The sequence below is a fragment of the Salminus brasiliensis genome, chromosome 16, assembly GCF_030463535.1.
Source record: "Salminus brasiliensis chromosome 16, fSalBra1.hap2, whole genome shotgun sequence".
Lineage (NCBI taxonomy): Eukaryota > Metazoa > Chordata > Actinopteri > Characiformes > Bryconidae > Salminus > Salminus brasiliensis.
In genome coordinates, this window is record NC_132893.1 from 26,707,872 (window position 1) to 26,735,739 (window position 27,868).

The following is a 27,868-nucleotide window of genomic DNA, read 5'->3' on the forward strand; positions in this document are numbered from 1 at the left end:
ATAATGCTACTTTAATTCTAATCTATGTGTGTGTGCTCTGTAGTGTCCGTTATATTTTTCTCCTCATTGTACTGCACCATACTGCCCCATACCATCACTGTCATGAAATTCTAACAGAATGTACAGGACAACTGTCAGATTTAGATTTTATCAAAAAGAGAAAAATGCGAACAATGGAGATGCGAGGTTTTTGAGTGACAACAATATTCACCACTGTGCTATTGACAAAGGTTTGGAATCTTGAATAAAACCAATATTGACAGCCTTCAACCATCGCAAGATGATTACAGCCTACAACAGTGATCACCAACCCTCCCGATGCTCAGAAGCTCTACTCTACTACTCTAAGTTCAGTTCCAAAATGAAACATATTCTTAAGAAGCTGGAGCAGGTTTGGCAGACTCCACAGCAAGGTAGATCTCTAGGACCAGGGTTGATGACCACTGGTCTACAAGTGTCTGTCCAGAATCATAAACATGCTTATTTTCTCTGGTTTAAGCAAGCATGAGTTACTGTGTTACCTGCCATGCTAAACACACACATAAGACTGAGTGCTGGTGGCTAATAACACTAGGGGATATTGCAGAACGACAAGATACGACTGTCTATGCCCAAGTGTGTGTACATATGTATATAAATATGTATATATGCTGCATATATTCATGTGCTGGTGTGCGAGGGCATGTGTTGAATCTAAGGCAGACTGCTCGTTCCTATGAGCAAGAACGAGCATGTGAGAGTTATGTGAAAAACCTCAGTGCGTGTGTGTCTACTTATTTAAATTTGCCTAAGTCTGAAGCGGACTACTCAGGCTTGAGGATCAGCACACCATGAATTTTAGGCTGGTGAAAAAAAAAGCAGGTGCTCATTTAAATTTTCACTCCTTCTCACTTTTTGCCCAGGTGCTTGGCCACGTCGGAGCGGCGGAAGCCCTCCAGGTGGTAGAGGCGCCGGGCCAGGCGTCGTGCCGCCTCCTGGTCACTGCGGTGGCCATTGTTGAGCGTGTCTGCGTTCTCCTTCAGTGGCTCCGTGCTGCCCATGTCCAAGTCCCAGTCCGACAACGCGTCTTTCAACCCCTCATCGCTGCTACAGACAGGCAGAGAGAGAGAGAAGGAAGGAAAGAAAGAATAATTATTCTTTGGTCAAACACATCAGACACTTTTTGTATGCAATGTTCATTTAGTCCTCTGTAACTTTAAGCTCTTGTGGTGAATTTTTAGTGACGGGCGAGTTAAATAATTCTGTATACCTACTAGGTGTGTTACGGTACATGTATTCGTAAAAAAAATATATAAAAAAAAAATTAATTTAAAAAAGTCACAGTATGGACGTCATAGTTTTGTTGCACGTAGCTGCATAGAGAATACACATTCTGCATAGCCAACTGATGTGTGAGAAGATGAACGTCATAGAGAAGCAAATTTCAGCTCCAGTACCTCCCAAAAATTATTCTGATCACATCCACATTGCTCATATTAGCTACAATATGTTCTGCACCCCAAGCATGGCCATGCGTGCAACGGATAAAAGGTTACTGCATACGGTAAATTGTGTGTGGACGGCCAAATGGCGTGGCTCTGTAGAAGTCCCTAGTGCCCTGCCAATAGAATCTCATCTTAAATAATCCACACCACTAAAATCAATGTTGACAGCATTGATGGGGTAATCAGATACGGAGGAGCCGTAGTAGTAAGATCCACTTCAATTACATTTAATTTAATTATTTAAGTGACAATATAAAACAAATGTAGTTTAAACCAAACATGAAGAAGTAGGGGCCTTATTTAAAATAATTTATTGTTTTATTAAAGAACAACAGATTCAATAAAAGAAAATAAATACATAAAAAAGGGGGGTCTTAGAATGAAAACATTTGGGAACTCCTGTCTTAAACTGTAAGCTGAAAGCTGAAGGCATGTTAGAAACACACCATAGCAACAAGCTCAGACTTATTGGTGTCTGAATTTAAAATGAAAGAAATTCTGTTTTATGCATTTTAATGTTGTACTGAACTCATACAGAACCATGAGGTCCAAACAGTGGGGTGAACCGAACCATTAGACTCCTTATACCTACTATTATAATTAGGCAGGTTTTAGAACATGGTTTAACTTGATTATTGCATTGCTAAACTAAACTCCGCAACTAACATGTGACTACAGACCAAACTGGCTTGTCGAGTCTTATATGGCCATTAATCCATTAATTAGTCTTAGCAGTAATATGAGGAGCCCATCAAATCAGTGTTTAAGCCAAATCCTCTGTAATATAACCACAAGGTAATGTTTCCCAATCCACTTTATACTCTGCATGTGTAAAACTGTGTCTACAGAACAGCACCGAGACAGATTTCTACAACAAATGCTTATATGAGCCCCAGCACACCACCCAGTGCACCACCCTTTAAAGCACACGCAACAATCTTTAATCCAACCAGAGAGAAAACTAATCCGGAGAGTGACGTTACGCAATGCTGTTTTTTTACTTATCATCATCACAGACATCCTGCTAACAGCAACAGAGAACCAGGCGGCAAGATGCAACCAAATGATACTTAAAAACCAGCTTAGACAAGTCGTTAGAGACGACTCCCACTGGCGTAGCAATGAGAGGCGGTGCAGCAGCGATTATGGCTGTCCGCACAGACATCCGAACACAGCCCAACCCAATTCAGCCTGCCGCTGGCAGCGGGTCAGAACAGCCAGCAATAAGAGGAGGGGGGGGGGGGGGGAGTCCAAGTCATTCCACAAGGGCAGACCTGGAATAGGGCGATAATTATTCAGACAGGAATTTTAAACTCTGAAAAATCCTAAACTGAATAGAAATATTTAAGACCAGAACAAAGTGGAGAGAGGTGGCTGTTATGGGGGCTGCGTTCACTGAAATTGTAAGCGGTAAGAAAGCCAATGACGCTCTCATTCCTAGCCTGGCGAAGTTGCTCGCAAATTGAGGGTGGAGATCAGTGGAGTGGCCGGAAATGCAGGAGGACAGGACCGGCTACAAAAGCTCCAGCAATATAAATATGAATGAATTGATATTTCAAGCCTTTCCTCAAAAGATAACCAGCCCATTTCTCACTTGACTATTTGAGCACGTTTTGGCCTTTGAGGGTGTTTACAGCTTTGGGCGACCAGCGTGCAGCACAGAGGTCTGGGCAAGCTTTAAACAACAGTGCCACCTGTCGACCATTTAGGCAAACTACAGCACAAATGTAAAGAGATTACTGGATGATGGATTTCATTTCTAATCCAAAGAATACTCAGGGTAAAAACAAACACTGAATAACAACATGAGCGGTTATAAACCATAAAGGAACTTAGAAATAAATTACACACTCAAAAGGCATCAAGATCCTGCGCATAATAAATAAACAACATTTCTATTGAACTCAGAAGTGTGAATCTGAGATGCTCACGGGTGTGGAGGGAACCTGTACTTCTGCAAAAGGGTATATTTGCATATCAGTGTGGATGAACCCGTTCTTCTATTTCAGTTTGAAGGCACCAAACACATCTCCAATATATGCAGCTCTGCAGACACAACTAATCTCTCCAATATGACATGAATCATTCAGCACAGGGAAAAGCCAATAAATATATTAGGCCAAGCCTTATAGCTGAAAATACTCCTTACGTTTCAAACAGGTGCTGAGAAAAGAGGTTTTAAAGCAAAGGTATGGCCAAAAATCCAACGCACACCCTACACTCACACTAAATGTAGTCGACTGGTTAGTCATGTTTGGCATCAGACACCTCAGACACCATTAGCTACATCATCATTAGCTAAATTCACTGTGAAGCAGTTTGCCAAGCCCAGGTATCGAGCCCACAACCCGGTTATCAATAGCCCGATGCTCTAACTGCCGAGCCATCATATTAGGCAAACTACACATCTAAAATCATCACCTAGTTGTCAATACATCATATAAAGATCAATATTTGTCTCAAACTAAGTGCAGTTATTAAGTAATCTTAAGCAGAAGTCCGTAGATTCTGACACTCTTTGACACACTTATTTATAAGACGCATAAAAACACCCACAGAATTTAGCTTCAACATGACTTCTATTAGCTGTGCAATGCACTTTTGTCCATTTTACAGATGTAGTAGACAAAATGTCAGAAACTACATAAGGACTCTAGCTGAGATTATTTACTAACTGTATTTTGACATGTAGTTCGTACAGTGCCTACCAACTGAGTATTAGCATCCATAACTTGGTAGCTACATTAGTTTCATAACTCTATATAGTTTAGTATAAAACTAAAGAAGCAAACAGCAGATAGCAAACATGTCTAACTAGCCAACTACTTAGGTTCTCTCGAACAGACTTGCTTATGTGCTTTCACACATTCTACGATACCCCCAAAAGAACAAAACTACACTGTACAGATACTAGGAGTTAAAGCTTAAGGCTTACCCTTTGTTGGCGTTAAAGCTTACCCTTTGTTGGTGCCTTTATGTATTTTATAAATAAGTGTGTCATTGTCGGTCAGAAACCGCATAAAGAAGTTTATTTCAGATGACTTCATAAATGCACTTGGTTTGAGGCAGTTTGAGTAATACTAACTAGTGGAGCATTAGTGTCCATTATCAGTCAGTAACATTAGCTCTACTGCAAAATAAAACTTGGAATTAAAAGTCTTTCCTAACGGACGACTGTATAGTTGGGGTATAGTTGACTGAGTACATCTATATTTTGTCAATTTCATTGTACTACACTCGGTAGTCAGGGTGTTACAGGCTGAATTGGTCATGGTATAATAACCTATTCACTATACCACGACACCGGAGGTCATGTAAACTGTAAATTGTCAGCCAAGTTTGTTTCCACAATGACTGAAAAATCTGAAGGTTTTGACCAACTAAGTACCTGTTCCTCAACATTTTCCAAACATGAGTTGCTCCTCCATTTGCTCTCCACACTGCATTATGGGATAATAGTGTCAATCTATACTTAACAACGGTTTTTAAGTATGAATCTTTAAGACATTTCTATAACATACTAACACGAGTTAGTTTAACTAATCTGTTCACAATCAGGACACACTCAGCAGATCACAAGCCTAGCCTGTTTGCTTAATTGCACTTCAACTAGGGCTGGGTGATATGGTAAAAATACTAGATCACTATATTTAAAGATTTTTTTTGCGATACACAATATTACATATTATAATATATATATATATATATATATCACAATACATGTAATCATAGACCAAAAATATCAGGAGCCATAGATTCTTAAAAACTACTGTTAGATAGTCTCCCATATTCAGCATCTGCTTAACTTCATCTAATTAAACCAGTCTAATTACACTGTTTGTAATGAAACCTGCAGTTGATCAGTGTTTATTAAGCACTAACAGTCTCCTCCATATGCTTAGAAAAGCATATTATCACGATAAAACAGAAATTTATCACAATACAATAAAATATTGGCCAGCTCTAACTGCAAAGCCATTTTAACCACACATCACTGCAAAATAAATGTCTTATAATTAAAAAGACTTCAATTCAAATGTTGTGTAACAATAGATTGACAGAACGGACATGGCAAGGTCTGTCAAAATGACAGACGAAGAGAAAGACTACCGCAACCCCTGCATGACACGGTCCTCTCTAGAGACCATACATCAAAATCACTGATTTAGCGTAGTGGGTAACACCTATGCCCACCATGTGGAAGGGCAAGCACACCATGCTAGACTAATAAGAGTTCTTGGATAAGACTCCTCACTCTACATTCACCTACTTCTGTAATAATCCATTCAACTTTAAATCACTCAGCATAAGAGAGTCTGCAAAAAGCCATAAATGCAAACTAGTAAAGGCGTAAGAAATGGAATCATCAGGTCAGCCCCTGGCTCTCATGAGCACAAAGCGTGTGGCTGTAATCTTCTGAGATAGTAGTGTGGTCCTTGGCAATGGATGGTATAAACAAGAGCTCCACTATGGGACGTGTATTAGAAATGACCCCAGCTCCACCCACAGAAGTGTTATACTTGGAATGCCTTCCTCTCCCGCTTTCTCTCCCTCTCTCTTGCAAAGGCCCTCAGGCTCAGGCAGTGGAGCTGTGAGAGGAGGATGTGACTGTGGTGAGGTAGGGGAACCTCTCCATGTTCTCATTCTATGATTCACCCCGAAACAGAAGCGGCCGCACAGGCGCTTAACACGCACAACAAAACAGAACACACTGACCCGGGCAGAAAAATGGTGGCAGTGGTGGGGGGGGACCCATCAGTTTCAGTTCCTGAAGTGCACATGAATCATCATCAGCAAACACAGAGCAAAAAAAGGCCAGTTTAAATTAACCCTTCAGCTTTTTATACATGTAACGGCAAACAGACTGTGGCATGCAAAAATGCGGGCACCACTTGTCAAAGTTTCTGTTACTATGCATAGTTAAGCAGGTAAAAGATTGTAAAAGATTAAAGTCTTCAATATTTAAAGCAAGATTCTTTTTTTTCCATCTTTCATAGTTTTACAAATAAAGAATGCAAACGTTTGGGCACCCTGCACAGTCATTACTTAGTAACACTCCCTATTGCAAAGCATTGCAGCTTTTAAACACTTTCTATAGCAGCCAAGAGTCTTTCCATTCTTGTTCGGGGGATTTTGGCCCATTTAACTTTGAAAAGGATTCTAGGTCTGTGAGTTTCTTAGGCTGCTCTTATGACGTCTATCCACAGATTTCTCAGATTTCTGTTTAGGTCAAATGTAAAACATCTTGAGGTAATCCACTCTATATTTTCAGGTGTGTTTAGGATCACTATGCTGCTGTAGAAGCTCATCCTCTTTTCATCTTCAGCTTGTTTACAGAATTTGCTGGTCTGTAACAGACTTCCCTTTTCCCTCTACCAGTGAAATGTTCCCTGTCCCACTGGCTGCAACACAAGCCCAAGGCCTGATCGATCCACCATCGTGTTTAATAGCTGGAGAGATGTTGAACAAGTCTTGGCTCTTACAAGCTAATTATAGACGGAAACCTTCGTAAAAGTTATGAGAGCTCAAAACATTTGCCTGGTGCTCATTTCCTGTTGTTAGCTCTTTGGCTAATCAAGCCACACATACAAGTCACCTCTCTGACAGCAACCACACCAGTTACTTTGGCTGTTTATGGTAGGCAAGTTGGCACCTCAGCGATGTGCAGCTGTACCATGCCAGTTATCTACAACTCAGTGTGCATCAGCGCTCTCATTAATATATTAGTATCTGACAAAATTGTAAAAGCTGCGTTTTTACAGCTTATTAGCTGGCGAGTTAGCTAGACTGCTAACTGTGCCAAAATGGCTATATTTATATTTACCTATCTTCTGGATCAGTCTTGGTTCAGTCTAGTGACTGCAGCTTTAGCCAGGGGGTGTAATGTCACATTTTCGGGCAGCTCTGGACTAGGATCTTAATGCCATCCAGGTTATGATATGACATAAGATGTTCCGGTAGTTGTCACAGATACACAGATAATGTTTTTTCTTTCTTTTTCTTTTTTACTTTAAGGACATCCTCATTTATGAAAGAGGATCTGAAAGACTTTTTTTAAACTTCATCCTTAACTTGGCAACTGGACCTAAATGACTATCTGGTTTGAGGAGAACACCTCGTTATGTCCCAACAAGTACGCTGTTGAGCTGTCTCTCCTATTATACAGCAGCACTGAGCAAAGTGGGAGTGTAAAAGAAAGCCTGTGATTTCTCCAAAACACAAAACCACATGAAGCCATATCTTTATTAACTCCTACTTAGTCATACAGCAGCTGAACACATCTGGATGAAAACCGTGACGGGCCTGTATGGCCGTAGACTGACAGGAAAAAAAGTATGTTCTCTCATGGACACTGGGACATGAATGAGAATTACAATGTAGGTTCTGACAATGCATGTCCCCTAGTCAGTTACTAGGAATATCACTGCCACTGTATTGGCTTTTCTAGGCTACAATATATTATGCCCTCTCATTAAGACATTATTGATATGGTAAGTTATATCATATAATACAATAACATTGAATATAGAATAGCATCAACAATAGCATGAAGCATCACAGACAGGGGAAGTGAAAAACACTTAATTATAATAATAATTATTATATAATAATATAATAATATTATTATATAATAATAATAATAATATATATATATATATATATATATATATATATATATATATATATATATATATATATATATATATATAAATAAATAAATAAATAAATAATTGTAGTTGGTGTGGCGCAACAGATAACACCACTACCTGCCAGTGCGCTACCACACCACGTGGAATACAGGGGTTCGATTCCCGGTCTGGGTGACTATGCTGCGCTACACCAATAAGAGTCCCTGGGCAAGACTCCTAACACTACACTGACCCACATCTGTAATACCAGTAACCTTGTAAGCCGCTCTGGATAAGAGCGTCAGCTAAATGCCATAAATGTAAATGTAAATGTAATTAATGATTACCTTCATCTACAGTGGCATCGGTCAAGGGGTGGGTAAATTAGGCAGCAAGTAATGTGTTAAAAGCAGGAATTATTGCCAAGCATAAGGATCTGAGCTACTTTGACAAGGGCCAGACTGTGATGGCTAAACTACTTGGTCAGAACATCTCCAAAACATCAGACTTATGAGGTATTCTCAGCATGCAGTTGGCAGTATCAACCAAAAGTGATCCAAGAGAGGAAAGAGAGGACACCCAGTGAACTGGCAAAGGGTTCATGGACACCAAAGGCTCATTGATGCGATCCATGGAGGACCAATCTTACAACTTACAGGACTTAAAGGATCTGCTGCTAATGTCTTGATGCCAGTTACCAAAGGACGCCTTCAGAGATCTTGTCCATGAGTCCATGCCTCAAATAGCGAGATCTGTTGCAGCAGCATAAGAGGACCTACTCAGTATTAGACATGTGGTGCTATGCTATGGCTGACTGGTGAGTGTAGCAATAATACTGTAATGATTTTTCCATTTTATGCAGACAAACCAGTTGGATGCCAAAGAAGAACCAAAACTACAGTAACCAGATTCCTTTTATAGACTGTCCAAAATGCTGAAAGGGTTACCTTTATTCCCCAAAATGGCACACGTTTGGACAAATCATGCTGAAAGATTCCTCCGAGAAAAATCGATCAATACTGTTAAGGGAAAAACAAGCACTGTTTAAATATACAGTGTGTAATAAATTTACCTCAGATGCTGTGAGTGCCAATTCTCAACCAATACATAGGACTCAATCACATGAGGAGCCACCACATCTTCTCACCAACATCACACTAACTGCCAATTCTGTTGCGTCACCTAGCAGGCAACCTAGACTACCAACAAATCTCAACCAACCCCATAACCTCAACGTTTAGTATTCAACTTTATCACTATAAAGGCTCATCATCCACAAACTGCATTACTCAGTAACTAATACAAACTGAGGAATAGACGTCTGGAGCCACCAACAGATCTTCTGAGTCAGGTACAGGCTGCTAAACATGAGTTTAAAATGTTAACCAACATATACAATCCTTGCATAGTCCTCCCTGGTTGACATTTATTTAAAAAAAAAATAATAAAGATAATAATAAAGTTTTTACTGGACATCACACAAATGTGCTTTAATAAAATATAGGCTACTTACACCAGTGAAAGACGTCTCCAGAATAAAGCACATGTCTTCTGAAAGCAGATATATATAAGATACAGCTGGCAAGGCGTTTACTTCCAGAGTCTGCAACTGCTCTTTATGAGTCAATGTTCAGGCCTGAATGAAGACTGTTAACCATTTAGCCCTCTGTGGCTGTAATAAAAAAAAAAAAAATACAACCCCATTTCTGAGTATTATCTAGCTAGGAGTGTGAAAGCAGTTAGAAACAGACATATGATCTTAACAGAGGCACATTTATGCCATTTTAAACACGTCTTTTAGGAATCAATAAAATACAATAATTAAAACACACATGGTTTCTATGCATGTGAACCATTCATATGGATCACATCTTACATAGTACATTGAACATGAATGTGCACCACGAGTGTGGGAGAGTAAGGCAGTAGTGATTTTATGTAGAACATTACAATAGAGTGAGCCAGGGAGTGGACACACCCTGCCATTTTAAACTAAATAAACTATTACTGCGGTTCGAGTGAAATGAGTGTAAAGAAAGAGGAACAACTACTTTCAGCTGCGTTCAGCTCAAGTCAGAGAGAAACCTTTCAAGCAGAGTACCTAAATATATAAATAAGAATTATTAATACTGTCTGCAATGATCAGACAAGCTAATCAGCTTATGAAATGGATCAATAGTAAGAGAAGAGTTTCTCAAGAATTAAAAGAAAAATGATAGTCAATTTGCACAATCACTATACTTTACAAACAGGGTTTTACACAAGCATTATGGATTAGTATGATTGGACAGAATATCAGAAACAGGGGGGCAGTTGTATACAGATATATAACCTACATCAATACAAAAGCTTTATGTGTGTGTTTTTTTTTTTGGTAAGGGAATGTCCTTTATACATATGGAAAAGAGCCTCAATCCTAAAGAATGAGGCCCCCCAACTACACAAAGGGGTCGGTGAAATATTCACAATGCAAGAGCACTGAGCCTCAAAAATCCGCACAGTAGATTCAACCAAGCCAGCGCAACCATCCAACCAGCCACCACTGCTCCAAATCAGACCGAAATCGAAATCCTAAACGCATAAACTGTGACTTAGCAAGTAACTAAACTCATGCATTGAACATTACAAGTTTATTGAAGTTATATGTAGCACATAACCCGGACTTACAGTTGAAGAAGTTGGAAGTTCCGTTCCACCTTAAATTCTGCAGCTGTTGCAGTCCGGCGGCCGCGCAGGCGCTGGGACGTAAGTGATGAAAATTTAAGGTGGACTGGAAAGTCGAAAAAACAGCCAACTTCAAGCAAGCATGCCGTGATCAGAGTTATGAAAAAGTTATGAAACTTCATCTCAAAGACTATTTCGTGCTACACGTCCGTTTGTTCACCTTTGTTAACATTTTTTTCCTGATAAATCTCAAGCTAGCATCTAAAAGGCACGAAGGCTCCACGTAGTCGTAAAAGCGTTTGCAGCGCTGTGCGAGTTACAGGTTTCAGTAACAGAATCGTACAGAGTGCAGCTGCCTGCCTTTTACTAAAAGCACCAACAGTAATAGCACAGGCAGGAAGACAGACAGACAGGCAGGCAGACAGACAGGCAGGCAGGCAGACACGACGCTGCAGGCACGAGCAGCTACAAGTTGCTTTGTTTACCTGCAAAACTCGGCAATCCACACGGAGCTACGAGCAATGCCTTCCAGCAGCAGCCAGAGTGGCCTTCTCCTAGCATCGAGTCCAGACTACAGCGCCGTGTTAGGAGCATTTGGGGAGCATATGGAAACCACTCCATACCATCATTCACACCGAGCGCGCTAAAACATTCACTTTCTTGGATCCCGGCTCATCTCTGGACGGAAAAGAGGTGGCGTTTCCCACAAAGCACTGCACCCAGTCAAACACACACACACACACACACACACACACACACAGACAGAGTACCTAGAAAGGAAGGCGGTGTGTGGATTTGGAGGAGAAAAGAAAGTCTGCTGAAATCGGGCTAAGAAAGACAAAGCTCGTCTGAAGCAAAGCTAAAAACTCCTCCAGGACATAAAACCACTAACAAGGGCCAAAATCACATCACCTACCTGCTCATGCTAAACCCAAATGCTCGCTAACTCTCAGACTACATGTGCTTGGACTGGACTGGAGAAGTGAATACAGGGGAATTCCTTGCACTGAAATGTGCATTTTTTAATTGCTCAGATTTTAATTCTGTCTTTAAGAGTGGTTTGGTGTGAGACCCCTGTGACCCCTGCTGCAGTGATGGTGAATGGACCAGGGGTCACAGTGCTCCTAAAACCACCAGTGAACCTACATGTCATGTCATTTTTATATTATTTTTTTTTTATATAATCTTTTAGAGGTGTCTGATGCTGTTTGGTTAAAGTTCTTAATACTGTGAACGATTCGGAGTTGGTCGGATTCTCTGAATCAGAGAAATAGACCCAACAAACCACCCTGAATGCCTTTACATCTAAAGATGCCCTATAATGGAAAATGTACCCTGGTAGGGCTACATAATAAATGTCTCTTCAACAAAAAAGAAGAGTCGGCATGTAAAACAGAAAACAGCAAATTCCAAAACCTAAAATATGTTACGTAACAGTCTGGACTAGTTATATTTACACCCCCAAAATTTACGTACAGCCAACCCACTAGCAAGGTCTTCCAAGGCTAAACGTAAAAGCTACTTCAGGAGAACACAGGATCGAGGCTAAAAAAAAAGGCTAAAACCAGCTACAATTTGTTGTTCAGCTAGCAAACTGCACATTGCACCTAGAGGACACAGAGAGGACAGCAACACTATCTTGTAAGTGTTGTTGTTACAGTGCTAAGGTAGAATAGGCTAGGCTATGACATGCTGTGCTAGCTATGTGGCTCCTGTGAGCTGTAGCAGTGATGGACGCCAGCCAATGAAAACAGAGATGAGCCTTTGAAGAAAAAAAACTAAATAACAGGGTTGTAAATCACTGCTGTCCAATGAAAAACAAGTATCTCTATTTTTGTCCAGTTGAACTGACCAATAGAAATGACTTTGATTAAAAATCTTTACACTGACTTTTATTGAAAGTTAAAAAGATAACTTGATGTTTTTCATTGGACAGTAATGAAATATACATGGAATTTTCTAGCACCGTTTGCAAAGTTTGCAGTCATCTAAAAACTTTAAAGGATGCACATTGTTTTCTAAAATGTTCTACATCTCTAAACTCAATCTTCAACAGTTACAGAACAAGATTAAGAACAGACCTTAATGGACAGTTTTAACTCAGTAAATTAATCTAGAATTTTGATTATTTCTTATTTTTAATTATTTTATTATTATATGTTATTTACAGTTTAACTAAATGTTGCAGACATTTAGATAAACCGGTGGAGTTCCCCTTTACTGAATAGAAGCCCTGTGTCTTGGTTCACTATATTAATGTGGATTGACAGGCTGTTTCTCCTTTTTGATCAATAGCCTGATAACCAGCATTGTTCGTAAATCGCATGTTCTGTAAATGCAAACTATGAATAGCCCCCAGAATCAACATCCAGTCAACATCCAACATCTAGTCAAACATTCAGCTTCCACCAAAGACTCCTACTTTAAGCCAAACAAACCCTCTTCAGAATGCGTCAAAGCAGATGTTCCTCACCTTAACTTAAACACCATGAAGGCTTGTCTTAATCGTACGCGGGCAGGAATGTGTCTGGAACAGCAGTGGCTGAGGAAGAATGCGGAGAGTTCAGTGCTCGCTGGCCAGGAGCAAGCCAGCAGGATGAGAAACCAGCGTTTAAGGATGTGGTTCTACAGATGACTTGTTGGAGGTGTAGTGACTTTAAAGGCTGCTTCCCCTCTGTCACTTGTGACCACAGATGGACCACACCAATAGCTTTTGTGTGTTTTATAGAGAGCTCGTAGGGAGTGTCTGTGCAGATGTTTAAATATTTCCCAGTAGTGACTCTCTCTGTTTCTCTCAGTGACCTTGGGACATGTTCAGGACACTGTATAAATCTATGTGTTTCTTAATACAGGCTCTGGACTACACTGGAAACTGGACATTTTCCATGCCTTACACACACGTAACAGAGTATGCCTCATAATCTCTATTATTCATTTTAGACTGAGACTAAAGATTAACAATTGACTATACAGTAAGTTTTACCGGCAAATAATATAGAAAAGCACTGTGTGGAAAAGAAATGCATGTACATTAGGGGTGGGCTAATATGTGGTTCATCAATACTGATTATAGTGATAAAGATTTGGAGTCAGATTAATGATATATTAGGCAATATCGAGACAATTCAAACATTACAGTAGAATTAAATGAGAATTGGTATTTTTCCTACAGGTCGGGAGTGTTATTCATGTTTACTGTATTGCAGGAAATACATCTCACACTATGAGCCTTCCCTTTAGAACACACTTTTTACATTTCTGGACAAGCTGTTAGATACAGAACCGCCATTGAAAGTGCAAGAAGCATATTTCACACAAATACATGTGAAATACAACATCTGAACGTTTACAGCCCAGACGGGTACATTTACAGCTCATCACATATGACTGTTGTGGCTCAATGGATAGAGCACTGGGTTATTGATGACAGGGTTGTGGGTTTGATACCTGGGATTGCTAGGCTGCCAATTTGAACTCTTTCTGGGCAATGTCTCACAGGCGCATGTGCTCACTGTATCAATTTGTGTGTTTGCTGCACAGATGTGTTAAAGGTGGAGGCCAAATTCCACCCGTGTCCAACACAAATGGTGAATATGCTTGTCTCTGTCTCTTTGCATATACCTCAAATACATATTCAGACCCAAAACACCTCCTCTATTACACAGAGGACATGATCAAGCTGCACTAAAAGACCTGTCACTTTGACTAACTAAACCTTATGAATATTGCATTGAGTTCATTCGCAGGGATGGTCCACATTTTGGTAATTACACTCTCAATGAGGGGCTCATTTTCTATAAAAAAAAAAAAAAAGTGGTCTTGTCAAAACGCTGGAGCTGAGATGTGTTGCTTTAAGTGACCGTATAAAACAGTCAGATCGGAGCAACATTATGACACTTATCTCAATGATGGAAAATGTGCATGTCCTTCATTTCCTGTCAACTTTTCTCAACATTTTTCTAAAAGTGAACGATAATCATGCATAATCATTTCCACATGGACTGGGAGATCATTCAAGGTGGAGCTCTTCAGAGAGACCCGCCTCATCCTGAAAGAATGTGAGAGTGAAATCATTTAAGCTCTGCACAGTGCACTTCTGGTTTTGCTTCTATAGCTCAATATTGACATTTTGTCCACAACCCCTCGCACCACTTTCAGGGGAAGTGACCAAAACCAGGAAGTCATTCTTTCAGTATGACACGCCACTGCCCTAAGTCCAGATGCCTTTCAGTTTGTGAAATGAATGTAAACGCCCAAGACCTAACCCGCTTCTCCACACCACTGAACTGACTAAGGCTGAACTTACTGAATGGTGCTGCTATTACTTCTTTTCATAAATCACATTTTTAATTACAGCAAATTTCTGTACATGCCATTGGTCTTCATGCCGTATGTGAAACCAAAAAGGAACGCAGTGTGGCCTTGTGGTCAAAGCTGCAAAACAATGTGTCTCCTCACTTAACGAGGTCCAATCAGAAAGAGCACTGTAGAAACTGCCTCGGGAGTAACGGCAAACAGCTGCCTACATATGCCTACAAGGGAAAAACTGCACAGTAGCTAAAGCCCAGGGCCAAGAGCCATGCCTAACTCTTCTGATGTAGGCATGCTCAGACAAAATATTAGTGGTAATTGTCATGATAGTAAGTTTTTTTTTTATCATAAATTACGATATTAAACTACATCTGTAAGATAATACATGTACATACTTTTGAAACCGCAGGAATCGTGTCTTAATGGGCACCAGGCCTTTGGTTTCCTTTCGACTTGATAGGGAAGAACGGGCGTTTCCTGTTAACCATGTTTTGGTTTCATCCGCTCCTGTTCCCTTGGCAACACCATTTATAAACGGTCACAGTATCCGAAAAGCTGTTTCTCAAGATTTCCTCTCAACACTGTTTTGAACTTCTATATTTTACTCACTCTTGGTGGCTGCATCATAGTACCAAATCCAGACTAAGGTACAGCCTCCGCACTGTGGGGTTAGTTGAAGTGTAGTGTTAGATGAAAGGAGTCAAAAGTTTGAACACACCTGGTAGAATCTGGCTGATCATCATCTTGAAACATATGATCCAAATGGTCAACCATATTTTTGTTTTTTTTAAAAAGAGGACACTGCGGACTCTAAGTGGACCTAAGTTGACCTAAGTTGTAGGACTGTGGCAATGTGAGAGTGGAAATACCGATCAAACCAGTATGTTAATGTACATTAATACAACCATTTCTCTTTTAGCAAAACCAACAAATTGCCTTAATAGCCTATATGACCAAATCATCTCATTTTAGATAAACGTAGGCCTACTTGTCTGGTTTGCAGTGGTCAGTACTTCCCAAAAGTGGTTCTGGCGACAGGTTCAAGGGCACACAGGGCTGCTGTGGCACCTGGTGCCAGATGTCCCAGGACACTTTCAGAGGTCTTGTGTAGTCCATGCCTCGAATGGTGAGATCTACTCAATATTCAGCACATGGTACTAATGTTGTGGCTTATTGGTGTATATTATAAGTGGATCATTTGGCTCAAAGAACAAATAACTAAATAAATGTAATTGTGACTATCCTAGCAGCAGCTGCAAGCAGCACCTAAACCTGTTACACTCTACCCCATCTATGAGGTTAGTGGTTCGCACCCTTTCACTTTTTGGCTTTTGGTTCAGTTGTTGAGTAGTAGGTGCTGGAAACCATGGGTGCTTTTTACTGAGTTTCGGCACGTCTAGCCTGATGACCTAAAGGCATCTGTCCTGTCTTATGTTCGGAAACAGTTTAATCCATGCTTTTAAAAGGACATCTCAAGTCTCTTCTCTTTGGTTCTTAACCTTCTAGCAGTTAGATCATCAAACAACGTCCTTCTACGGAACAGCCTCTTAATCCGATAAGGTTACTGAACAAAAACAACAGCAGTAACACAACCTATATGTTTACTTTTCTTACACCACTTGAGAAATACCTTTATTATGCTGATATTAATGAGACCTGATCTGCCACTCAGATTAACATTTGTCACCCAGCATATTGAGTGGTGTCTGACTTCTTGTTAATCTGTGGTTTGATCTCTCCAGGGGAAGCGGTCATCATTATCATTCATCTGGCTTGCTGCCACTTAAAATGACTTTAGCATTCTAAGAGGAGCGCAGGCCGACATCACAGGAACCTCTGCTAAGCATGCAAATCAACCTTTTTTTTTTAGTCCACATTATATATTCTTGAAGAATCTTTTGTCATTACCCGGGGTAGCGGTTTCCAAATTAAGGTCTGGATGGTTTCAAACTGGCTTGTTAGAAAAATCTCCTCAAAATAAAACATTTATATCCCGAATAAATGATGCAATCTTCAGAATATTAAGCTTCACTAATAGCAGGCCCTCGCAGTAGAGCGAGGAAAAATGAAGACATTACTGATCTTTTACTCAGAACCATGCGGTAAGGCAGCGGTTTGGAGTTCTCCAAAATGACAAGGTTCCCCATCTCCTCAAACACTTCCACAGAGCTAGAACGTACACTAACTGCAGCAATGATACCATTGAGGACATGAAATATGGGTGTTCACTAATGACTGTAGAAAACATCATGTTCTAATCCTTCCCGTTTTAAAACAATGAAGAAAACTGCCCGCCATGTTGTCAAATTTGCAACCGGAGTCTGAGCAGTAGAGAGCAGAAAACCAAGCATGTCTCTGACCACCTTGATTGAGCTTACAGCGCAGGAGCAAAGAGGATGTTCCCCCTGGATTATCAGTTTATCTGGCAAGTGTAAAGTTAAAGTGTAAAGTAAAAATGTAAAGTAAAAGTGCAGTTCATGTATGTTACACTACAACTCAGCTACTCCATGTAATGAACAGAAGGGATGCCAGGCAGGTCCTGCAGACAGCCGTCTCTTCCAGCCAAGGCTGTCAATCACTTAATTCCTAAGTGTAACTCCGCCTTCTTTTAAAAAACAACTTTAACTTCTTATAAAACTGATTCATGGCAGAAACTGATACATGTGCCAATATTATAAACTAACTGTTGGAATTAGACACTGGAAATGGAAAGACAGTTTAGAGGAGAAAAATGAGATTAAAAATTGGATCATTGAAACATGAGGGGATGGGTGGATCTACACATACCCATACTGCAGCCAGCCAGCAGAGGAATTAGACCTGTGGTTGCTTCGCTACTAAGAGGTGTTGCACTTGCAAAGTTCATGTACTTGCTAACAACTAAGAACTTATAACTAGTAACTAGGGCCTCGTTCAGACTTGTCGCAACATGTTTATGCACCATGCTTATGCAATTACTGCAAGCTTTGCTCAAGCTGTTGTTTATGTAAGAGGGTGTAGCATTTTGTGACATCAGTGTGTGCTAGCATGATTGGTCTTACTGCGCACTAAGAGAGAACTGTATTGACTTGGACAAGCGTAGCCCTTCACATCTCTTCTCCTCTGCCTCACTACCCTCTCCCAGTTTAGGGCTATACCAATCCTTCCGATCCTTCCGAGTTTGGTCTTAGAAAAGATGAACAACATCAGAAAACACCACCATGTCTGCTTGGACCTGCGTACGCTAGCACAACAGACCAACAGCCATGCTCTGACAGCGCTTTGTGGCACATTACAGAATTCCCTCATGAAGCTTAAAAGGCTCAACGCGCATTGTGTTGGGGTCTTTTTTTCCCTCCTCAAGGATAACTAGACCTGTTTTGTCTTTAATAGCCATTCATCATGAGGTGAAGTGCTGGCCGTGAAGCAGTCGGCCTTGAGGGGGAGTGGGAGGCTGCAGAGCAATGACTCAGACCCACATTACAGCCCTCTCCGCCAGCCAAAGGAGCACACTCTGGGGGTTAGCTGAGGAGAAGAGGCTTGTTTTTATATGTGGACAGAATTTACAGCCATTCGGTATTGTATTTTACAGTGTGTACACTGTGTGTATTTAGAATAACTATTTAATAACTAACTAATAACTAATGTACTCAACTACAATTCTGGATCATTACATTTACTACTCAAGCACTGTACAAATGTTTCAGGCATTGGTGAAATATAGAATTAGAAAGCTAATCATCTAGGACAATATAAGTTCATTTATGCAAATATTAAAATACATACATAAATAACATTCATACAAAAAGTAGCGGTTTTACATCACTGTGTCCATTACAATATCTGTTCATGAGAGTCTATTATTTATAGTTGGCATCCAACATTTGCTTTGGTAAATCACTGCTTAGTTTTGCTTATTTTGGGAGATGGACCATGCCTTGAACCCCTCCTCCCCGGCTCTATATATATATATAAATTCTTAATTCACTCTTCCTTCTTTTCCAAGGCTCACCTCAACTACAAAGGGGCTCGGCTTCACATGCCTACCACCCCTAGCAACATGATGTAAAATCAGGTTAGCTGGAGATGGAGGTAAACAAATCCACGCTCAGGCTGGAAGCATCCAGGAGAAATATGGAAACCAAGAGTTGAACTTCAATATAGCTCAGAAGACTACTCAATCAACTACTTTCTTTAAAATTAAAAACTATTGTTACTTATTTTTTACCAATATTAGGATATGGGGAGAGGGGGTCAAATTGTGCTCTCTCAGGCTGTAGCTGCTGATGGCAGGCAGCATGACCTAGGATTGGAACCAGTGATCCTCAGGTCATTGTGGCAGCACATTAGTCTGCTGGACCACTCAGAGATAAACATCAACTCAGTAAAAAGGAACAAGGATTTCTATCTGTTCTAATGTGATCTGTAAGAAAACACTCATATTGCTGAAACAAATGGTTTTAAAGAATGTATCTGTAAGAAAAAAGAGATAAACAGCCATCTATGAAATGTTCCTTGTACACAAAGAACCATTTTTCCAGGTACAGAATCATTTACACATTCAAATGGTTCTTTGAGGTTACATTTTAGCCATATTTGTTTATGTTTATGTTGTTTATTTGCTTAAATGTATTAGTTTTTTTTAACTAATACATTCATACCTCTATTTTGAGATATCATACCTCTATTTTGGTATGACATCTCAAAATGTCATACCTCTATATTGAGATTTTTCTTTCATAAAATGAGCCCCCACATCCCCCCCCCCCCCCCCCCAAAAATGCAACTAATAGCCTTCAGGTTCTATGCTGATAGATGCTGGATATACTAAGAAGTCCCACTGCAGTTCTGTAGGGAACTTGCCGTTTCTGAACCTGGATGTTCTTGGAAAGTTTTACTTCTATTTGAGTATTTATTTCACTGAAGGAACAATAATTTTACATAAGAATGGCATCAGGCTACTCTACACACCTCCACCTGCCTGAATATAATAATAACATAAACCATATGTCCAAATGTTTGTGGACACCCCTTCTAATGAGTGCATTCGGCTACTTTAAGTTACACCCACTGCTGACCCAGACAGCAACACATAGCTTGTCCAGTCGCTGTAGAGAAGTACTGCCAATAGAATAGGACTCGCTGGAGCAGATAAACATGAACCTATTGGCATTATGCCTAATGCCAGTGGGGAATAAAGCACCCCCCAGCATTGAGCTGTGGAGCAGTAGAACTGTGTCCTCTGAAATGACTGTGCCATCAATTACTCTTGGTGTTGAATGCAATCAAATCCTCAAATGCTCCAAAATCTAGTAGAAAGTCCTGCCGCTGGACAGTAGGGACAGCTACTCCAAGAAAAGCAGGATGAACTATTTTTAATACCCTTGAATCCTGAAGAAACAATGAATGAAATCAATACTTTTGTCCATATAGTGTATCATTAAAACGTCTAACCCAGAACTCACCTCTAATCTTATCTTGAGTGACCAAAAAGAATTTGAGGAATGTTAAGAATGTAACCTTTCAGTTCTGAACAATAAAATATGTCAAAAGGTACATCACTGACTCAACAGTTTCTAATCTGGTAGGTTCTCCCAGTTTTTGTCTGGCTTAACAGCATATTCATGATTAATGTACAAACACAGGCATCCAGTAAAGCCATGCTCTTCTCCTTGCCTGTGGGATCAGGCTCAGGTCAGGAGATAAACATGGGACGTGCTGATTACTCCCAGCTCCAGCAGGCCCAACGCGGGCCCCTGCAGCACAGCATCAGCTGTCAACCCGATGACTCAGCAATGCCCTCACAACTCCAGCTCACACTCCTCGCTGAGAATCAGCAGTGAATCCACTTTCAGCACACTGTGAAGTTCCTGGGCTTAGGAATGATAACAATGACTATTTAGGTCTAAACATCTCAAGACTGACAAGGGGAGGCTGTACACTTTATACAAGAGGGGTTCTCTATAGTACTGAAAAAGGATCCTCTGGCTCTTTTTGGCAGTTCTATGAAGAGCCATCTGCGGGACGTTTTCCATGTATATAAACAACTGAACAACTGTACACCCCTCTAGTCCACACCTGGCATTAGGAATGGTGCCAGTAGGTTCATGTTTATTGACATTGGAATGTGATCAGGGAAAACACATGTTGATCCAAGGTGTAAACAGCCTCTAATAAAGAAAAATGGCCAAAAAAGGCTGCAGACTTTCTACATGGGAAAAACTCAAACAGCCATATATAGCAGATATGTGATCTCTTGTGTAATGATTATTATTAATAATAATAGTAACAATAATAATAATAATAATAGCATTTTTATTTTGCATTTCTATTTTAATGCTCATAATTTGGGATGAAGCAGACCTTGAGGAGATCCCTGCATGACATAATTAGGTGTTATTAGGTGTATTTACACAGTGCTGTCCTGCTACTATACACCCAGATGTTCCCTTGTGGATCTACCAATCCAAACTAAACATGTTGCGATAAAGTATTTGGCTATGTGAATAATGCTCAGCTCTAATGGGAGAGTCAAGTTCTCATACATCACTCCTTAAATAATGGTTTTAATCTTCCTCAGCTGGTTTGTCTGAGCCTGTTTGAAGAATCAGGGATGGTTCTCAGTATTCTGTAGGGTTGGGCAGGGAGTCCACTCCCTCGCCTTGCTGTGTGCAAACAGCTGCCGCAGCGCTCTCCCTCTGTCTGCTCATTACTGACCTCTAGCCGCACGCACAGACAAACACTCCCACACAAACACACAAAAATGTTCTTACTTTAAAACACAGTCCCTCAAATAGCAAGGCTAATGAGTTATGCCTAAGTATCCTGTAGACCACACCATAAACTGTAAACCACTTCCTTCACTCCATATGCAAACCAAGAATTCACCTCCCTATAGAGCCCTGCTCATTCTGAAAGCAGCAAAAGGCTTCAGAGCGAATTCTGGTTTTACATTATTATGACTGTGTATAATTGTTCTCCAGTTTGTGTAGCAGTAAAATGGTACCTCTAAGCTTTCCCCTCATGTTCATTAACAGATTAGGCCACGCTGTTTATTTTACTTTGTAGTTTAGTCACCTACAATTCTAGGTCTTAAATGAGCCATTCTTCATTTTCTTTTATTTTTTTGCACTTTTTTACATACAAAAAACAGGCCTCACTTATGTTCACTGTTCTGATTGGTCTGTGTCTGTGTCTTGCATTGTAACATGTGTATATATATTTACATTTCAAGTTTTTCTCAATTTCTTTTCTCTCAAAAGACAGAAGAAAAAAAAGAAATAATGTAAGAAGACATGAAGGATCAAAGACCCCCAGTGAGCAAGCCAATGACGACAGTGGCAAGGAGAACCTCCCTCAGAGCTGGAGGAAGAAACCTTGGGAGGAACCAAGACTCACAAGGGGGACCCGACCCGTCCTCCTCTGGTCAGAACTATTTATAAATTATTGATAAAAAATACCAAACCATCTATACTGTTGAACTGCTTTGATCACAATTATAATATAATAATCATGGTGTAGTAGAACTTAATATAGTCATGGCAGTGATGGTCAGAGTAATGAGAGTAATGATAGTTAATAGTGGTGATATTAGTAGTGGCAGATAGTTAAGAGTCCATTTAGGTTTATATATATATATATATATATATATATATATATATATATATATATATATATATATATATATATATATATATATATATTTGTATATAAATTTATATATAGATTTTTATATATAGATATTTATAGATTTATATAGTGCTTATTTTATAGTGTGTTTAGGACAATAGCCATTGCTTTCAAATTGCCTGCATCATTTAAAGGGTTTTAATGATACATTAGCTTCCCAACAGCCAGGAATAGCTTTACACCTTTATTTTCTATTTGAATTTCAACAATATCTTCTTCCTTATCACTTCAATGTGATTGGGTAGCTAAACTGATCATCAGTTTCAGAATCATCATATGCAAATGTGCTCATGCTTTTGACATCTGAACCATTATGCATTCAACTCAATACAGGCTTCTGTTACAGCTTAGCTTCCATTCTGTCACTGGCAGGCTGAACTAAAATGTGAAACAACAAATAAAAACACAGACAACACATCACATGATCAGGCCAAAGAGCATCATTTTAAATGACTGACTTCAAACAGACCGTGATCTATTTAGCTCATTTAGATCATTTGATGCCCTCTAAAGATGACATTTCTCATTTATCATGAGAGAAATAAACCAAATGGTGTATATATATTATATATATATATAAAAAAAAATTACTCATCATCTAGTCATCATCTAGTTGCATATTTGCAATACTTTTTATTCTTTATCTATTTTAGTATGAACTGCTTCAGAAATTAGAACTACATTTAAGTGTCAAATGTGTACGTTGAGCTTACATATGAAGGTATTAAAATCTACCCAAGAATGCATTGGGGCCCTAATGGTTCACATGAAGAATAACTGCTCAATTGGATCATTTGACAGAAGACTATATAAAAACCACAGCGATGACAGCAGGAAAAATCATACATAACACAACATTTTAAAATACAGGGTGTTCATTTTTTACTGCTTGCAATTTTGCCTGGTTTTGAACTGCTTTGTGGAACTGTCCAGGTGTACAGACATTATGCTGCATGCAACTCACATAACTACATTCATTTTCCAAGGAGAAAGAAGCGTTTGGTAGCATGATCAGTAGAAATAGTCCATAGTTATCTAAATCTTTAACTTACAAGTTACATTTCAGAGATGAGGTTTTGTACTGTCAGTGTAAATATACCAACTGCAGAGAGTGGGGAGTGAAAAGTACGCTTTACAACCTTCAACTCATTAGAATTGCACGGAAATTCTGTTTCCCTTTAAATTGGCCCTTTAACCAGTGAGCTCAGAGAGCCAGTAGGCATGGCGGGGCAGCAGACTGAAGCAGGCAGGCGGTCGTCTGGCAGTTGGCCGGCTGTGCTGAGTCACACCCCTGGCAGTGATGGGTGCTGAGCGTGGCCCAGGATCTACTCCCATGGGCCAGGAAGTGACAGCTTTCTCAGCACAAGCTGAGAGGCCATGGGACCCGACGGGCAGGTCTCCGTCACATGACATCAGCACACATCAACGGGCCACCTGGTACACACACGTAAACACACACTGTTTACTCCGTGAGGGTCTAGTCATGCAGGAGTAACGTGTAATAAATAAAGCACAGGCTGCCGTTTCTTCTCCAGTAACTGTGGAAGTGCTTTTGTCGTTTTTTATTCTGGAAGAGATGCGGTCTGTCAAATATGTTTTCAGTAAAAGTCCTTACTGAGTTCCAGTCTGAGACATTAATCCTTAAATTCCAAGCCAAAACAAGCAGCTATTTCAGCTTTTTAATCCACTCTTCACCTGTAAACACCAAGTTCTCAATGCTGTCAGCGCATTTACTGCAATGCAAGCCTTTTGAGGCTAAACACAACAGCTACGTCTGGAGAATATGGAGGCAAGGCTGAAAAGGCTAAAAGTTATGCCCAGGAAAGCCAGGGGAGCACTGCACTCTGTGGGGAAGCTGGGGAAGCGAGGAGGTGCTAGGCTAAAAGGTAACCCAGCAGACCAGCTATAATCTCTTCAACTAGCTAACCGTACACTTTACTGAGAGGAAAGCCACACTATCCAATAAGATTTTGCAATAATTACAATAAAATATTGGCAGTGTTCTTGTTACAGTGTTAAGCTAGACTAAGCTATGCTATGCTATACTGCTCCTGTGAGCAGTCACAGTGAGGTGAACCAGCCAGTAAAGGCAGAGCCCTCTGTAAACTGAAAATTAGCCTTTCATTCTGAGGCAAAAATGACAAGATTGTAAATAGGCTTGTAAAACAACATCCACACGCTTGCCATCAACCCCTAACGTGCCTTTTTCAAATGTTCTGGGACAGTGCGGGACAGGCGCTGATATTTGGTTGGGTGTATTCTTTAACTGTCCCCGTAAATAGAGTATATTTAAACTGCCACCTCAAATCAAATAGAGAATAATGAATCGGAGAGCTCATGCAGGCTGTTTGAAGGCTTCAGAGCTTCTGTGTTGATCTGTGTCGTGGAATCAGGGGATTTGAATGTTAGAGGGGATGGCTGAGGCAGGCAATTTACTGCCATCAATTTGATATAATGAGGAATGAAATTCTCCTCCGTATGCCACAGTACACAATCAATCTTCTGCAAAAATGAAGGATGCACTCCCGACTAGCATACAGGCGTATATTGATGGCCACATTCAAATGCTCTGGAAGAACATTTCCTCTGATGTCATCTGCAAGAGGACTTCTCATTTTACCTTACGAAGCTTCCTGTTTTGTAACAGGAGTCATTTTTCGACTGGGTGTGCTGCAAATGCTAACTTCACCTCAGTGTTCGGGAACAGGTTCGCCTGAACTGGTCAAGCCCTGAGCTTTTCTGTTGCTGTAATAAACCACAGATTGATCACATGTCTTGGATTCGAGTAAGAACATGAATTATTACGCAAGCCAGCGGCTGGTTAAGTCCATAACTTCTTTGGAGGCTGAGCCTGTTTTTAATATAGACAGAAAGCATGGCACTGTGTTTTGCTTTATTATTTGCTCCTTAATTTGCCTTTCAGATTAAGAACCGCCCACTTTCTGGAGGGGAAAATGGGGATTATATAGAGGGAGCCAAGCACAGCTTCAACCTTCAGGTTTAGAGGACGTTGGAGAGAGAGAGAGGAAAAAAGAGAAAGTGAGGCAATAGAGTGAGACAGACAGCAAAAGAGAGAGAGAGAGAGAGAGAGAAAGGGAGCATGAGAGAGAGAGAGAGAGAGAGAGAGAGAGAGAGAGAGAGAGAGAGAGAGAGAGAGAGAGAGAGAGAGAGAGAGATGCTGCCAGCTACTGTTCTGAGGAGTCACTGCGGTCGGCACACACACGCACACACACACACACACGCGCGCGCGCGCGCACGAGGAAACACAGCAGGAGCAGCTGCTTGCGCCCTACCGCTCAGCATCACGCAACCACGTCATGCAAGGCAAAGGTCACGACTTACGGGATGGAGGAGCGTCCGGTATTGGACGGGCCGGGCTGGGCGAAGCAGCCAGACACGAAGGAGCCCATGATGGGGTCAATCAACTGCTGCTGGAAGAGCAGGAGGACCAGAGAGCGGGAGGAAGTGGTGGAGGAGAGAGAGAGGGAGAGAGAGAGGAGGTGAAGGTAAAGTCCCCTGCTAATGAACTCCACGCGCCATGTGATCGCTCCCTCAGCGCCCTGCCCTGACCTACATGAAGGCGACGGAGCAGCCGCTGGGGCGCAGGTAGCCGCTTCTGTTTTCCCTTAGTTCATCAGGACGGCGCCTCGGACGCCTCAGCCCGATCCGGCTGGACGGGCGCCGCGCCTCCTGCCTCACACTCCATCTGCAGGCCGGACGGAGAGAGAGAGGGGGGCTGGGCCGCACGGCCCCTCCTTACAGAAGGGAGAGAGAGAAAAAGAGAGATAGGGAGAGAGAGTGGGGAAAAAAAAGAAAAAGAGAGAGAAGGAGGGGGGTTGCTGAAGGAGTGAATGGAGAGGATTGTGCTGCCTAAGAGGCCGTGATGTCAGCAGGGGCTTTATTTACGTCCGACACGCTGTGGGGAAGCAGTCAGGAGCCTGCCTGGGTGCAGCCTGCGGAGTCTGCTGCTGCTCTGCTGGAGCTATAAATAACACGCCGGCTCTGCTCCTCAGCTCACACGACCTGACGATGAGGGAAAAGCGTCGCATTTAAGCTGCAGTTAAGCCGCGTTTATGTTTCATGAGCACGCCGATGACAATGCATGCTTTAGCCTGCTGATACACCGGCGCAAAGAGGCTACAGCCCATTCGCTCAAGCTGTGCATGCTGGTTAACGGCAGACGCATTCAGTGAGACCGCTGTGGTAAACAACGCTAAATGGACAATGCAGTTCACACTAGGCAAGGGCCACAGTATCAGCGCCGGCCTACGTGGTGGCTATCTATAGTTTATCTACAGTACTGATGCTGTCGGACTATAATCCTGTTTTTTTTAACATCCACATTTAAAATTCACACTAATTACCTAAAAATCAAGTACATTATCTTTACTGATATGGGAACAGCAGTCGATATACATTTTTTTCATGCCAATTGTCCAAATGTTTGTGGACAACCTTTCTAAAGAATACAACCAAATCTTCACAGCAAAGCTCCAAAATCTAGTAGACAGCCTTTCCTTGACAGTCGAGACAGTTACTCCAACAAAAGCAGGATAAACATTTTTAATAGATAGAGCTATTAAAGAATCAGCAGGTGTCCCAATACTTTTTTTCTGTATATTGTATATAACAATTACCAAATATAGAAATACTGAACTATGATACTATCGATCTATTATGGATTAGCATGTGAAAAAATTTCATATTTATTTTAATAAGACAGGGGTGCTCAAACTATTTGTCCTAAGGGGGCGAAGTGTTTGTTATAGCAGGCCAAAAATACCCAATACACAAGTAAAAAAGGGACTACAGGTCTATATTTTAATGTAATTTTTAACAGCGAAGATACAGTATAAAAATACTGGAACTAGTGCATTAGATCAGACACATCCATATCATTCCCTTACAGCCCTGGGGAAATAAATAGTGAGCCCCTGCTCCAGGCCAGGCTAACCAGGTTCAACGAAAACACGAGGAACAACTACAGCTCTAAAGCTGAACTCTCTCTCGCTCGCTCTCTCTCTCTCCTCAACCAGAAAAGCATGTAAGCTCTACGAAGGAAGAAGCCCAGAATCCGTAATGCTCTGAAGAATTCAGCTTCAGCTCCTACAG

The 27,868-nt window shown here is 40.9% G+C and overlaps 1 protein-coding gene across 4 annotated transcripts in view; it reads right to left on the minus strand.

Moving 5' to 3' along the window:
- The window catches only part of psd3l (pleckstrin and Sec7 domain containing 3, like), a 109,513-nt gene that overhangs the window by 74,852 nt on the left and 6,793 nt on the right, over positions 1–27,868 (minus strand). The window contains exons 1-2 of one of the 4 annotated variants that reach the window (XM_072658140.1): positions 26,099–26,187; positions 892–1,086 (exon numbers count right to left, since the gene is read on the minus strand). In XM_072658140.1, coding sequence (XP_072514241.1) covers positions 892–1,086; positions 26,099–26,166 — 263 coding nt within the window. In that variant the 5' untranslated portion in view covers positions 26,167–26,187. Of the gene's footprint in view, positions 1–891; positions 1,087–11,262; positions 11,434–26,098; positions 26,188–27,868 lie in introns of those variants that run through there. The other 3 variants (XM_072658141.1, XM_072658139.1, XM_072658138.1) reach the window with 3 other exon arrangements.